Raw genomic sequence first — 14,249 nt, 5'->3', positions numbered from 1 at the left:
TTTGCTTCAGTCTACTTCCTTCCCATGAGGAGTAGAGATTTAAGCTGCCGCAACCAGTACTTCTTTCAAGGCGCTCGCAGTGTAGTCGATGTCCGACTCCATGTTAAGCTTCGGGGCGAGTTCTATGTGGGCACTCACGTACTTTATGTATTTAAGCCAGTTAGTTTTTGGCGTCGTCAGGCTGAAGGGGTGTTCGGTTATTTCTGGGCCTTGGAGAAGCGTTAGAAGCAAAGGCGAGGTTCTAATCAAAAGTCCGAGACTGCTTTGGCACTTATTAGATTGCAAGGCATGTTTTTTGTTACCGCAAAATCAATAAGGTCTTGCGAGTTTGCGTGAATCGGTTGGCCATTATTTGGGACTTCCAGGGGAAGCAATATTTAATATTTTAATATTTTAATATTAATATTTTACATTTATAATTGCATTATACAATTGACTTTCTTTGGGAGTCACTAGATGTGCTTCCCAGATTAAATTAATGCTTGCTTAAAATAATCGCGACTATGGCGTAATGTTAAAAAAGTACAACTGTCGAAGAATGTGCGCATTCAAATGCTTCGGGATCCAAATACTGGATGTACTGGAAAATATTTGTTAACTAATATAAACACAAAAACAAAAAAAACAAGAAAGGAAAGCTAACTTCGGGCGGAGCCGAAGTTTATATACCCTTGCAGTTAAAACCGGATATATATCGCAAACATCGGATATAGTTGGCCGATCCTTATGAGAATATGATAATATAACCCAATTTATTATAATACAAAAACCAAACCTAAAAATGTCCCAAACTTCTGTCTTCAAAAACACAAAAGTTGGGTCTTTTCCGATCGTTCAGTTATATGGCAGCTATAGGATATAGTCGGCCGATCCTAATGAAATTTGGTAGGTTGGATCAACTGACCAAAAATAGTATCTGTATTAAATTCCACCTTTCTATCTTCAAAAACACGAAAGTTGGGTCATTTCCGATCGTTCAGTTATATAGCAGCTATAGGATATAGTCGGCCGATCCTTATGAAATTTGGCATGTCGTAATAACTTGCCAAAAATAGCTCTCGTGTCAAATTTGAACTCTAACTCTAAAAACACCAAAGTTATACCATTTCCGATCAATCAGTTACATCGCAGCTATAGGATATAGTCGGCCGATCGGGGCCGTTCCGACTTATATACTGCGTGCAAAGGAAAGAAGGGTGTGTGCAAAGTTTCAAGACGATAGCCTTAAAACTGAGAGACTAGTTCGCGTAGAAACAGACAGACAGACGGACAGACGGACGGACAGACGGACAGACGGACCGACGGACAGACGAACAGACGGACATGCTCATATCAACTCAGGAGGTGATCCTGATCAAGAATATATATACTTTATAGGGTCGGAGATGTCTCCTTCACTGCGTTGCACACTTTTGGACAAAATTATAATACCCTCTGCAAGGGTATAATTACATAGACTGCCGCTAATAAGTAACTTTATCAACTAACACGCTTTTTTTTCTTATTTTATACAAATCAAGCCTAAATATTTAATTTCTAGACGTCAAGTGGCCGTCTGCATCTGCCGCCTTTACAAATAGATCTGTACCGTCGCTTTTTACTTGCGTTAAGCCACGCTTCTCCGTTTGTCCCCATCCTTTTTGGTCACCATTCTAAGCTTCTAAGCTTATCAATATTGCTGACAAAATTCAAGTTTGTTCAAGTTACGTCCAATAGATAACTTTATTTTGTATTTACTAAAAACTTTAAAAGTTTTAAGGTATATACAATTGTTTTTATTCAGAAAAATAAATTTACCAACTAAATAAATTTAAAAGCGTTGGATCTCTAGAACACCTTTATGTTTGTGTGCCGTTGAAAGTTAATCCTGATAGTAATTTTTTTGTGAAATCTCTTAGTTGTAAGGGATCTTCGTTATTAAAGTCATCCATTAAAAATTGCATTTGTGTCTTAAGACTGTCGGCTATTGATGTAGTTATTCGATTTTTAAACAAATTCGTTATAGGGCTTAAAATAATTCCCGTCAGTTGACTTATTAGTCGAGCTTGGTCCACTTCTACATGTATGTTCCTGATAAATAGATAGAAATAAATAAAATAGATTTGATAGATTTAAATTTAACAAGAAAGGAAAGCTAACTTCGGGCTGAGCCGAAGTTGATATACCCTTGCAGTTAAAACCGGATATGTATCGCAAGCATCGGATATAGTTGGCCGATCCTTATGATTACATCATAATAAAACCAATAAACTAAAATAAAAAATCTAAAAAAAGTCCCAAACATCTATCTTCAAAAATACGAAAGTTGATATTTCTACCAAATACAATTTCCGATCGTTCAGTTATATGGCAGCTATAGGATATAGTCAGCCGATCCCAATGAAATTTGGTAGGTTGGATCAACTGGCTAAAAATAAAATCTGTATTAAGTTTCATCTTTCTATCTTCAAAAACACGAAAGTTGGGTCTTTTCGATCGTTCAGTCATATGGCAGCTATAAGATATAGTCGGCCGATCCTTATGAAATTTGGCATGTCGTAATGTTTTGCCAAAAATAGCTTTCGTGTAAAATTTAAACTCTCTAACTCTAAAAACACCGAAGTTATACCATTTCCGATCAATCAGTTATATGGCAGCTATAGGATATAGTCGGCCGATCCAGGCCGTTCCGACTTATATACTGCGTGCAAAAGAAAGAAGGGTGTGTGCAAAGTTTCAAGTCGATAGCTTTAAAACTGAGAGACTAGTTTGCGTAGAAACAGACAGACGGACAGACGGTCAGACGGACAGACGGACAGACGGACATGCTCATATCAACTCAGGAGGTGATCCTGATCAAGAATATATATACTTTATAGGGTCGGAGATGTCTCCTTCACTGCGTTGCACACTTTTGGACAAAATTATAATACCCTCTGCAAGGGTATAAAAAGATATATTACATATACATGAACAATTTGCATTCCTTAGATCGGTTAGATTTTAAGAGAGATTCACGTATATTATGTTGTTTATAATTTCCGCTAACGAATAATCAAATTTGTTGGCTCATAAAAAAGGTCTATTCTATTTATTTTAGTCTATTAAGCATATTTTAGTCTATTATTAGTCTCTCTGTTTTAAATCTATAAACTTTTTTTTGTGCCATTGAGGTTTTTCAATGACAATCCGCTCCAAAATCAAGCTCAAATTAAAAAATGGCAGGTTAAAGTTATTTATTTTGCAGGCAGATAAAACTGAATAATCAAATTGTGATAGACCAGTTTATTGTGCTTAGCAGTCGCTTAATGTAATAAAAAGAGAGTGCGGCCCGTCTAGACATAATGAAGTTGAAACTCTCGATAGAGCCTTCTCTATCGGAGGGGCGGAGAGAGCGGCCAGAGATAGACATTGTGGAGCTAAAGCTCTCTTCAGATATGTCCGTTGAAGTCGAGCGGACGGGAAAGAGTCAGCTTGTGACCAACTAAGACTATATGTCCAAACTTAAGCATAATAAGAAAAAATATAAACTAATTAGCAAATTAGTAACTAGTTTTTATTAATTACTCTGCAAATTAGCAGACTTTTGTTTTAACAAATCAGGAAGAACAAGTACAGAATCAGTTGTTAAACTACTTTGGGTTATTTGATCGTTGTGGAGCAGTACAGAAACCCGTATTAATTCTGTGGATCAGGGGTTCTCAACGCCTATACACTGAGTGCACTTTTTTTTTGTAGGTGCCCTGTTCTTATGGGTAGTGCGCCCTAAGCACGGTGCATATGGGCTTCGATTTGCATTTGAACACGTGCACTGGAACTTATTCTTCTGGAAATTTCCAATGGAACTGGAACATTTTTTTCAACTCATTGATATGTTAAATAATTGATCAAAGTCCTGAGTTTCAATTGGAATTATGCTATTTTCAAAGTGACTTTGAATTAAAATCATACAATATAAAAGGACTCGATTTCTGGAAATCGGAAGGTGCAAAAAAAAATACAAGATTCTTCGGAATAAAGTTCTAATGATGTATTCGTTGTTTGGAAGCACTTATATTTGTAAAAGAACGGTATGGGTATGATTGGCGCGGAACAGCTTTTGGAAGAAAGCGGGAACCAAAAAATCGACCTGATCATAGGTTTCGATGCCAACGCTCAATTTCATAAGTGGGGAAGCATAGACACAAACGAGAGAGGTGAGTCAATCTTCAATTTTATCCTAGGTTCAAATTTTCTGGTGAGTAATACTCTGACTCCCTAGCAGACAGGATTGTTAGATGGGAAGTCCTAGAAAAGCACTCTTTTTCGGACCATCGATACATAGAATTAGTGGTCAATTTCAAGAATTTCAATCGACTAACAGTACGCAACCCGAGAAAAGCAAACTGGGAGCTATACAATAAAAATTAGAAGGATCCTTGGGAAAACCTACAACAAGGGAAGTTAACAGCTGGGAAGACCTGGATGCCATGGTGGACTCGCCATGATGCCATGTTTGTCACAAACACTTGCGCCCTTGAGGTAGCCTGGGAGGCGTACAAAGCGGACCTCAAGCAGTACAACAAAGAACTGCGTAGGCCAAAGAGGAATGCCTGCACCGAGCTCTGCACGAATATTCAAAAGACATTGGAGGCCTCCCGACTCAGGAAGATCCTCGCTACAACTGCACTTAATGTAGGATAAATTAAAACTTCGGATGGTAGCTGAAACACGTCCAGTAAAGAAACCCTAGAGGCTCTTACAAACCAACTCCAATACCTATTGAGTAATAGGTACCTAGGCTGGGCGATAAACAGCTTCAAGCCCTTCAAATCCCCAGGCCCAGATGGAATTTTCCTGGCACAATTAATCAAAGCCGGACCCAATCTGAGGTCATGGGTCAGGAAAGCTTTCTCAGAAATTTCAGAACAGGCATCGCGAAGGTCGTATTCATACCCAAAGCGGAAGAACCATCACACTGCATCCCTTAGGACTGCAGCCTATAAGCCTCGTCCTTCCTCCTCAAGGCAATTAAGAGACTAATCAGCCTCCATATTAACCCAGATGATATTTCGGGATCACAGCATGCGCATAGGAAGGGCCGATCCACGGAGACGACACTCCAAGAGATTACTACGTTCGTATAAAAGGCACTTAGTGAAAAGGAATACGCATAGAAGGTGTTAAAACATTGCACACCGAACCGATCCCCTGCAGCCTAACACAAATACATAAGTCGTGCGCTTATCGTTTTTATGAAAGGGTCGCATAGCAGGTCAGGTTGCAGTTCGTTGATAAATAGTTTTAAATAGATTTAGGATTTTTATGTATCTTTCTTGTAAGAGAATTGTACAAAATAAAAAACAGTTTCTAAACGGAATTCATTGAACCCCTTATTATTTGGGGCTCTTCCTAACAGAAGGTGTCAAGAACATCCTGCTATGTTCGATAATCAAAGCGCTGACGAGACTACGAGTAAACGATCAATCCGTGCGCCTTGTAAAGCCGATCTTGGTTAACAGGACTGTTGAGGCGACAGAAGGAGGACAATCTATTCAAAAGATACGTTAAAAAAGGCAGGAGCTGTACTCTCCCTCTACTGTGGAACGTGCCGGTTTCTTGCCTATTACGATCCCTAGAAGGTGTTGGTTGCAAAAGTAAATGCTTATGCGGAGGATGTGGCAATTGCCTTTTCTGGAAAATTTCCCCAGACTCTATGCGACCGTATGACGGACAAACTGAGGGTTCTCTCAACATGGACAGTTAGGAACGGACTAGAAGTAAATTCATCCAAGACCGAGCATGGCTTCAAAACCATCAGGGGAGACACTTTCCCTCAGTGGTAACGCCAAGTACCTAGGGATTACGCTAGACAGAAAACTGGACTGGATAGAGCAGCAATGCGACCACCGCGCTCTATACATGCCAAAAGGCCATAGGATTTAGATGGGGAATGTTTCCAAAAGCATATGTCATATGTTTCTAAATAACGTATGTCTCCAAATGTAGAGATAAATTTAGAAAAACACAGACAGAGGGATACAGACTACTGTATAACTGTCAACCATCCCACCTTAAACTAAAAGTATACTTCCCGGGACCAACGGTTTTTCTTTATATATACAAAGGCGGTGCAAAATTGAATAGCCATAATTATCACAATTCTTGACCGAAAACCACATTGACATTATGCTACTGGTGGAAAAGCAACTTACAAGCAAGTAAAACTTTCAAATAAAAGGCTATACAATCTAACGCACAGATCATCCAGATGGGGAAGCCCACGGCGAAACTGGAGTTCTAATCAGAGAACGCTTAAACACCATTTTTATAAATCAAAAATTCACTGAAATTCAACTGATACAAATTCAGTTAAGCAACGGAAGCCTTTCAATCGCTGCCGTTTACTGCCCTCCTCGTTTCTCAATCGATTCACGCAAGCTCCCAGACCTTATTGATTTTGTGGTGACAAAAGGACTAATACGCAATCTAAAAATCATCAGACCACTTGCCTCTGCTTTCAACGCTTCTTCAAAGCCCTGAAATAACCGAACACCCCTTCAGCATGACGTCGCCAAAAACGAACTGGATTAAATTCAAAAAGTACATTCTTGCCATAGAACTCGCCCCGGAGCTTAACATGGAGTCGGACATCGACTACACTACGAGCGCCTTTTTTGTCGCGGTCTTTCAGAATTTGGAAATGGCTTGTGCATCAATAAGAGCATCAGCTAGCATTCCTGTATTCATCATAAAGCTTAGAGGCCCAGACGACCGAGGGGCGCTCGAGAAACGATTTGTTAGTACATATTAAGCTATTTGAAGTTTGTTAAGCTAAGAGGAGTTAGTAAGGAAATTTTAAATTCTATATTTTAAATTAGAGGGACAGGAAAGAGATGAAATAGAGTAGAGACCATTGTAGTTCGCACATAATACCCTAAAAGGGTCATGCAGTGCATATGTCGAACTACAACAGCTAAGGAACAGAGGACTAAAGTTTCGAGTCCTTCTATTAGGAATTTTAAATTTTAAACATGTTAGTAAATGCTGGCTATCTACATCCCCGTTAATAAGGTTATGCAGAAAAACTACACCGAGCATTGTCCTACGATTTGTAAAGCTAGGTAAGTTTATAAGTAAAAGTCTGCTACTGTAGGATGGAAGCTGAAGATTTGCATCCCATTATAGACCTCTAAGTGCAAATATAAAAAAGTACTTTTGTACGGATTCTATGCGGTCCTTATGTACTCCATATTGGGGACTCCAGACACATGAACCGTACTCTAGTATAGGACAGACCAAAGAAATGAATAGTGTTTTGGTTATATAGGGGTCGTTAAATTCTTTTGACCACCTTTTGATAAAACCAAGGACTCCTTTAGCCTTGTTAACCATTAAGGAAATATGGTCGGCAAATTTAAGTTTTATGTTTAATAGGACGCCGAGATCATTAACCTGGGTTAATTTTTTCTAAGGCAATCCCATTAATAGAATAAGTAGCTTGCAGAGGGCAAGAACGATAAAAAGACATATGCTTGCATTTTGATCCATTAAGTATTAGATCATTAGCTAAACACCATTTTTGAAAGGTATCAAGATCAGACTGAAGATTGGGCAGAGATGGATTTGTACTGAAGACAAAGCTTTACATCATCTGCATACATAAGAACTAGAGAGTTCGTTAAAGCAGGGGGCAAGTCGTATATAAAAAGTTTATATTTACGTTTATTTATATATGTCGTATATAGTCGTATATAAAAAGTTTATATTTACGTTTATTTATATATGTAAATAATAACGGGCCAAGATGACTTCCTTGAGGGACGCCGGATGTAGCACGGACCAGACGAGACTATATGTTTTTAAATAAGACTCTTTGTGTCCTTCCATCTAGGTAGCTGGAGATCCACGTTAAGAGGTCTTTAGGAAAACCCAGCATATTCAGTTTACTCAACAAGAGTGAGTGATTAACTGAATTAAATGCTTTGCTGAAGTCTGTGTAAATTACATCGGTTTGATATCCCTTACAAAAGCCATCAATGACAAAGGATGTCAACTCCAATAAGTTTGTGGTGGTGGAGCGACGCTTAATAAAGCCATGCTGACAAGGAGTGATAATCGAAGAGCAAAGGTGTTGAAAATGAGGGGTAAATAATTTTTCAAATAACTTTGGAATTGCCGACAACTTAGAGATGCCTCTGTAGTTGGCAGCCTCGGACTTTTTCCCTTTTTTATGTAGGGGAATTATGAATGATTCCTTCCACTTCAGAAGAAAAATCTAGGTTTCCAAAGATAAGTTGAAAAGTCTTAGAAGAGGTTTGCACAGAGCCCTGGCGCAGTATTTTAGTACACAGCCTGGTACTCCGTCGGGGCCTGGCGAATAAATGGGTTTTACCCTTAAAAGACCAGATAATAAGTAGTTCTCAGAAAAAAACGGACAGAAAATAAGATTTGCTGCTTGCATGTTATATGCGTAAGGCTGATCTGTCAAATTAGGCGGAGAATAAGTTGTTTGAAAAAATTCTGCAAATAGATCGGCAATGGCCTGATCAGAGGTCGCTCAGACCTGTATCTATATAATATCAGAGGATATTCAAACGTAAGCAGGGGTGAAAAAGATACATGTTTACGCTTAGTGTTTACAAAATTATAAAACTGCTTTTGATCCTGAGTAAATTGTATCCGGCAGCGGTCAATATAATTCCTATAACATTCCGCGTTATGCACGGTAAAATTCGACCGAGCTAGTAGGTATCTTGAAAAATCAACACTACTACAGGTTTTTTTGTATTTTAGTAAGAGCCTATTTTTAATATTTTTTAGGTAATTGGGGCACCTTGTATACCAAGGAGGATTTGTTGAAGCGGACGGATATTTCCATGGCACACATGAGTCAAAAAATTTATTTAAAGTAAAGTAAAATTTTTCTAAAGTGACGTTAAGATCAGTGCATACCAGAATATTATCCTTAAAAGAAGTACTCGTTTCGGCAGCTTAAATCTCTACTCCTCATGGGAAGGAAGTAGACCGAAACAAATACTACAAATCTAATCAGCAAATCGAACAGCTGGTGTGAGAAAAGGGGCCCACGGGTCGTGATTGGCAAAACAGCAGATCACTAGCTTCAAAGCAACGCATGAGGAGCAATCCGATCACTCGACCAGGCTCTTCACCAACAGGAAGAAAATGCACAGCTGAGGTGCAACCAGAATCTCTCGCCAACAAGCACAAAGTACCCCCTGTGGAGGGCCCATTCAAATCTTAGCGCCCCAATTGAAACGACCACCCCGATAAGAAACTCTTCGGGATGCAGAGGCTAGCCCTCAGCAAACTGCACCTTCATTCCGGCCGAACGAAATCGAAAAAGTCTTAAGGAGCTAAAACCAAAAAAGGCTCCCAGTGGTGACCTACTGACGCCAAAGATGCTGATCGAGCTTCAAAAAGCTATTTTCCCTATATTTTTATCTTAAACTTTTGACCTAGTATGGCGTATTTGCCAACATACACCCACAAGCTACTGGAGTCGAACCTCAACAATAGAGTATTCTCCGTGAGATGCAACGCTGCTACTTCGGGCGACCACAACATCGAAACTGGAGTTCCACAAGGAAGAGAATTCGATCCGTGTCTATATGTTTTGTATAAGGCGGATATTCCTGCGAACGCACAACAAACAACGTCAACGTTCGCCGACGATACCGCTATCCTTAGTCGCTCCAGTTGCCCAATGCAAGCAACAACCCAACTGGCTAATCATTTAACGGTAGTGGAACGGTGGCTGTCCGGCTGGCGCATTAAAATAAACGAACAAAAGTGTAAACATATAACGTTTTCTCTTAATAGACAAACATGCCCTCCGCTTTCACAAATGCAGATCCCTAAAACTAACGAAGCAACCTTGGCGCCCACCTTGATAGACGACTTACCTGGCGTAAGCACATCGAATGCAAAAAGATGCACCTAAAACTGAAAGCCAGCAGCCTCCACTGGATCATAAACTCACGATCGCCACTATGCCTGGACTTCACGTTCTTATTCTACAATTCAGCCCTAAAGCCAATATGGACAATTGGCTCCCAGCTGTGGGGGAACGCGAACAGCAGCAACATAGAAATCACACAGCACGCAAAATCAAAAATCTTGAGAACTATCACTGTCGCACCTTGGTACTTTTGTTACGAAAACGTCCACCGGGACATGGGCCCCTTTCGTAGTGAAAGACGAAATCCAGAAGCAAAAAGAGTCATACAAAGAAAAACTGTCTTCGCACCATTTTTCCGGGGGATTGACTCGGGTTTCTAGCGTATCCCGCCTGAGGCGCAACGCCCTCCCAACCCAGCAATCGATTTTTAGGGCCGTCTAACTGTGTATCAGTCAATATGACTGTTAGTTAAGTTAAAAATATAAGATTTGATACACCTCTTGTTAGTCTCGCCAAAAAAAGATTCAAGAAAAAGAAACAAAGGTTAAAAAAAAAAAAAATAAAAGAGTTTGCTTCTAATAAAGCATCAGTATATGCCTCTCTCTAACTCCCATGATTCCAAATAACATGCTATCCTTTTTTAGATAAAGTTTATTCATGAAACATGTTAGTTCAAGTTAAAACAAATATGAAAAACGCTAAATTTTATATAAAAATTAAATTTTTTTTAAATTAATTAATTAATTTTGTAATTTTTGCAACTAAAAACAGAAAATTTCCTTTTGTTTTTCATTTAAAAAACTATATGGTTTTTCTCTGATCAGGGGGGAAAAAACCGACTGAAAAATCTATTTAAGTTTAGAAGTTTTTAATTACATGCCGCTAGCGAGACCAAATCGCCCACTGTGCTGCCCGAAGTAAGCATTCCTTTCTTGTTTCGATATTAAGTAAAATATTTTTTTTTTCGTTTTTCGCAATAACTATTTTAATTTAATTCATTTAATAATTAAAAATAATTCAAATAAAAAAATCTTTTATGTTATTAAACATTTTTATTTTATAACAGTCGTGGAACGGATAAAGTAGTCTGTTAAGTTTCGATAATCAGTCAGTTTGAATTACGTGCCACTAGTATTTTATTCGCGGTTTACACTTTGTTTATTTCTGGTTCTGTGTGAACGCAGGGTAAGGCATCGCTTGAGGGAAAATCTGCCAACGGGACCACCAGAGTTAGTGACGCCATCTTACGATGAACAGTTGCCGGCACAATTGAGTGCAAATTTACCGCCACAATTGAGTGGAAGCTTGCCGGGATTTTTCAGAGTTTGAAGGTCACCCTGAGGAATGGCTAATATTCGAGTGTGCGTTCTTGGAGATGACGGCAGCCTATCATTGTCAGCATTGAAGAAGAATCAAAGGCTAGTGAAAGCTCTGAAGGGTGAATTGAGGACGGCAGTTAAATCACTGCTCATTCATCCGAACGAGAGCGTTCGAGAGCTAAAGCCAATTCAGTAGCAAAACATAGGCAGGATTGTGTCGTTCGCCACAAAGGTAAGCAATCTTGCAGCGTTTCTACAGTCAACCGCCAGCGGCGTCCAGCAACTAGGAAATCCCACCCTGATGGAGGAGCTGATCGCCAAATTGCCCCTAAGTAAAAGGTTGGACTGGGCCAGAAACGCGGCCATGATAGAACCGTATCCGACGGTAGTGTGGCGAGTGACCTGAGCGAGTGGCTGAGTGAGCTCGCTAAGCTGGTATGTACCATTACGGACGTAAGCAGTAAAGACCCAAAGCGAAGGGTGTTACATACGAACGCGAATCTAGATATTCCAATGAAAAGTGATTATTATGGAAGACATGGAACAGACGGGGTACAACGACCACCCCAGCGGCTGCCTCATGTGTGTAGGGTAACACGATGTCAAGGATTGCAAGTAGTTTAATCACGCCACTGTCAGGACGCGGATGAAGTTCGTCCAGAAACTTCGGATCTGTTTCGTGTGCCTTGAAACCGGGCACATGGCACGGTTGTGCAAGAGGAGCCATGTATGCAACGTCTACGTAGACCAGAGAAAGCATCACTATTTGCTGCATGACGAAGCTGGTAGTCCCAGTGGGTCACAACAGTCAGACGCTGGCCACAGGAGGGATCTACTGACCGGCCAGAGACGGGAGCTGCACGAGATCATTAGTCAACGTAAACGGATGCCGGAACCAACAAGCCTGAGAAGCGCAAGGCGTATGGAAAATGAGAGCCAGAGAGGCCAGAAGATGCCGCACCGGAACCTTAGTTGCGTCGAGTCGGATAAAGGTCACCTGCTATTCCGCATTCTGCCCGCGACGCTGTACGGGGAGCACGTATGCACTGCTCGACGAGGGATGACGCTGGTCTGGTCTGGTCTGTGACGCTCATAGACGACGAGCTCGTCTGTGTCATACACCTAGAGGCTGTGAATCGGCAACTAAAAGTTCAGTAGTTTGGCGAAAAATCCGCCAGAGAGCCTACGAGGAGTGTTACGAGGGCCGAAGCGTCATGGATTTAGGAAGCGACCAGAAACTTTGGTTCAGGAGGACTACCATATATGCAGCAGATACCAAGCTAGGATGGGTAGTGTATGGACCAGTGAGACGTCAATCGAGTCCACTAATGAAGATGATGGTGAAGATGGTCAGATGAATGGGCCCTGGGCATCTTGATGGTTGCGAACTAAGCGAATAGGCTAACGATACCAGACTTGGCTGCTATGGAAGGATGACGAGATGAGACTGCCAGAAAGTGACAGCAGGCACTACAGCGACTCGGCAATATTGAGAGGAAGATGAAACGCGACACGAACTTCGCTCGGGTCTACAATGGAATTATGGATGACTACCTCAAGAAAGGATACGCGCAACGACTGGAGCAGCAGGAGGTCACTTATGGCAACAGTAACAAGATGTGGTACCTGCCGCACTTCGGGGTTGAAAACCCAAACAGGCCTGGGAAGATCCGTCTAGTTTTTGACGCAGCAGCCAAAGTGAACGGCGTATCCCTAAACTCAGCACTACTGAAGGGCTCTCAGAACTACAAGTCACTCCCGACTGTCCTTTTCCATTTTAGGGAAGGAGCCGTAGGAGTCTGTGCGGACATCAAGGAGATGTTACATCAAGTACATATACAGCCACAGGACATGCGCTCAGAGATTCCTGTGGAGGCATGGATTTGACCGAAAGGACCCGGAGATCTACGAGATGAAAGTGATGCTGCTTAGAGCAGCTAGTTCGCCATGCTCAGCGCAGTACGTGAAGACCGTAAACGCGTCAAGGTATGCACACACTGATGCCCGGGCGGTCCTGGCTATAGATGAGTACCACTACGTGGACGATTCCGTAGACAGCTTCGCGGACGAGAATGAAGCTATTGCGTTTCAAATCGGGTAAGAGAAATACATGCAAGTGCCGGTTTTCTTCCAACTCGACAAGAGTGGTCAGAGCCATAAATCCGACACCAACGAGAACGTCGATTCGGATCGAATCCGAGCCAAAGGTGTTGGGAACGTATTGGCAATCGGCCACAGATGACTTCAAATTCAGTGTAAAATACCATCGGGTTCCCAGAAACGCGATAGCCGGGGAACGCGTCCCTACCAAGGAAAGTTCCTCAGCTTAGTGATATCCACGTTTGATCCGATCGGGTTTTTGGGCAGTTACATCATAACTGCCAAGCTATTCATGCGAGAGATTTGGCGAATAAGAGTCACCTGGGATGAGCCGTTGCCAAGCGAGTTAGCCGCAGCTTTCGAGAGCTGGCGGCAAGATACGAACTATGTGAAAGAGTTTCGCTGCCCATGCTACTACTTTGGTACTAGATGAGTAGGAGCACTTCAGCTTCACGTCTTCGTGGACTCCAGTCAGTCGGCGTTCGCTGCAACGGCGTATTGCCAGGCCACCTATGCAAACGACGATGTGCAGGCGTATTTCGTTTGTTCCTAAACGAAATGTGCTCCGATGAGGACTGGAACTTCAAGCGGCTGTGCTAGGGAAGCGGCTGATGAACACTGTGAAACAGGAACACAGTATGGAGATTGAAGGATGCGTACTTTAGACGGATTCCAAGACTGTGCTGCACTGGATAAGCAGCACCCACCGGCGATGCAAGCAGTTTGATGGAAACTAGGTGGCAGAAATCCTGTAGTCGACGGAAGTATCCCAATGAAGGTGGGGATACTCAGCCGAAAACGTGGCAAACGACGCAACCATATCTTCTCTCTCGAGAAGATGGGGCATCGGAACCAGGATGACACCATAGGCGAGATACGAAAGAAGTTCTGGATAACGAGTTTACGTAGGCTTCTACGGAGGGTGGCGACTAACTGCCGCATTGGTACGT

At 41.5% G+C, this 14,249-nt stretch overlaps 2 protein-coding genes across 10 annotated transcripts in view; one reads left to right on the top strand and one right to left on the bottom strand.

The window, feature by feature from the left end:
- The window catches only part of LOC108133570 (uncharacterized), a 265,289-nt gene that overhangs the window by 55,232 nt on the left and 195,808 nt on the right, over positions 1 to 14,249 (bottom strand). For 7 of the 9 annotated variants that reach the window (XR_006246139.2, XR_011443116.1, XR_011443114.1 and 4 more), the window contains one exon: positions 1,704 to 2,070. The exons of the other annotated variants lie outside the window; for them this stretch is intronic. Coding sequence is in view for 3 of the 7 variants with exons in the window: in XM_070281109.1 (XP_070137210.1) it covers positions 1,839 to 2,070 (232 nt within the window). In the remaining 4 variants the exon portion in view is untranslated. Of the gene's footprint in view, positions 1 to 1,703; positions 2,071 to 14,249 lie in introns of those variants that run through there. 9 annotated transcript variants of the gene reach the window in all.
- The window catches only part of LOC138926556 (uncharacterized), a 463,340-nt gene that overhangs the window by 398,928 nt on the left and 50,163 nt on the right, over positions 1 to 14,249 (top strand). The gene's annotated exons all lie outside the window — the stretch shown is intronic.

The sequence above is a fragment of the Drosophila bipectinata genome, chromosome 3R (genome assembly GCF_030179905.1).
Source record: "Drosophila bipectinata strain 14024-0381.07 chromosome 3R, DbipHiC1v2, whole genome shotgun sequence".
In the NCBI taxonomy this organism is placed as follows: Eukaryota; Metazoa; Arthropoda; class Insecta; order Diptera; family Drosophilidae; genus Drosophila; species Drosophila bipectinata.
The sequence above is the reverse complement of the archived record's forward strand: the minus strand, read 5'-3'. Positions and strand labels throughout refer to the sequence as shown.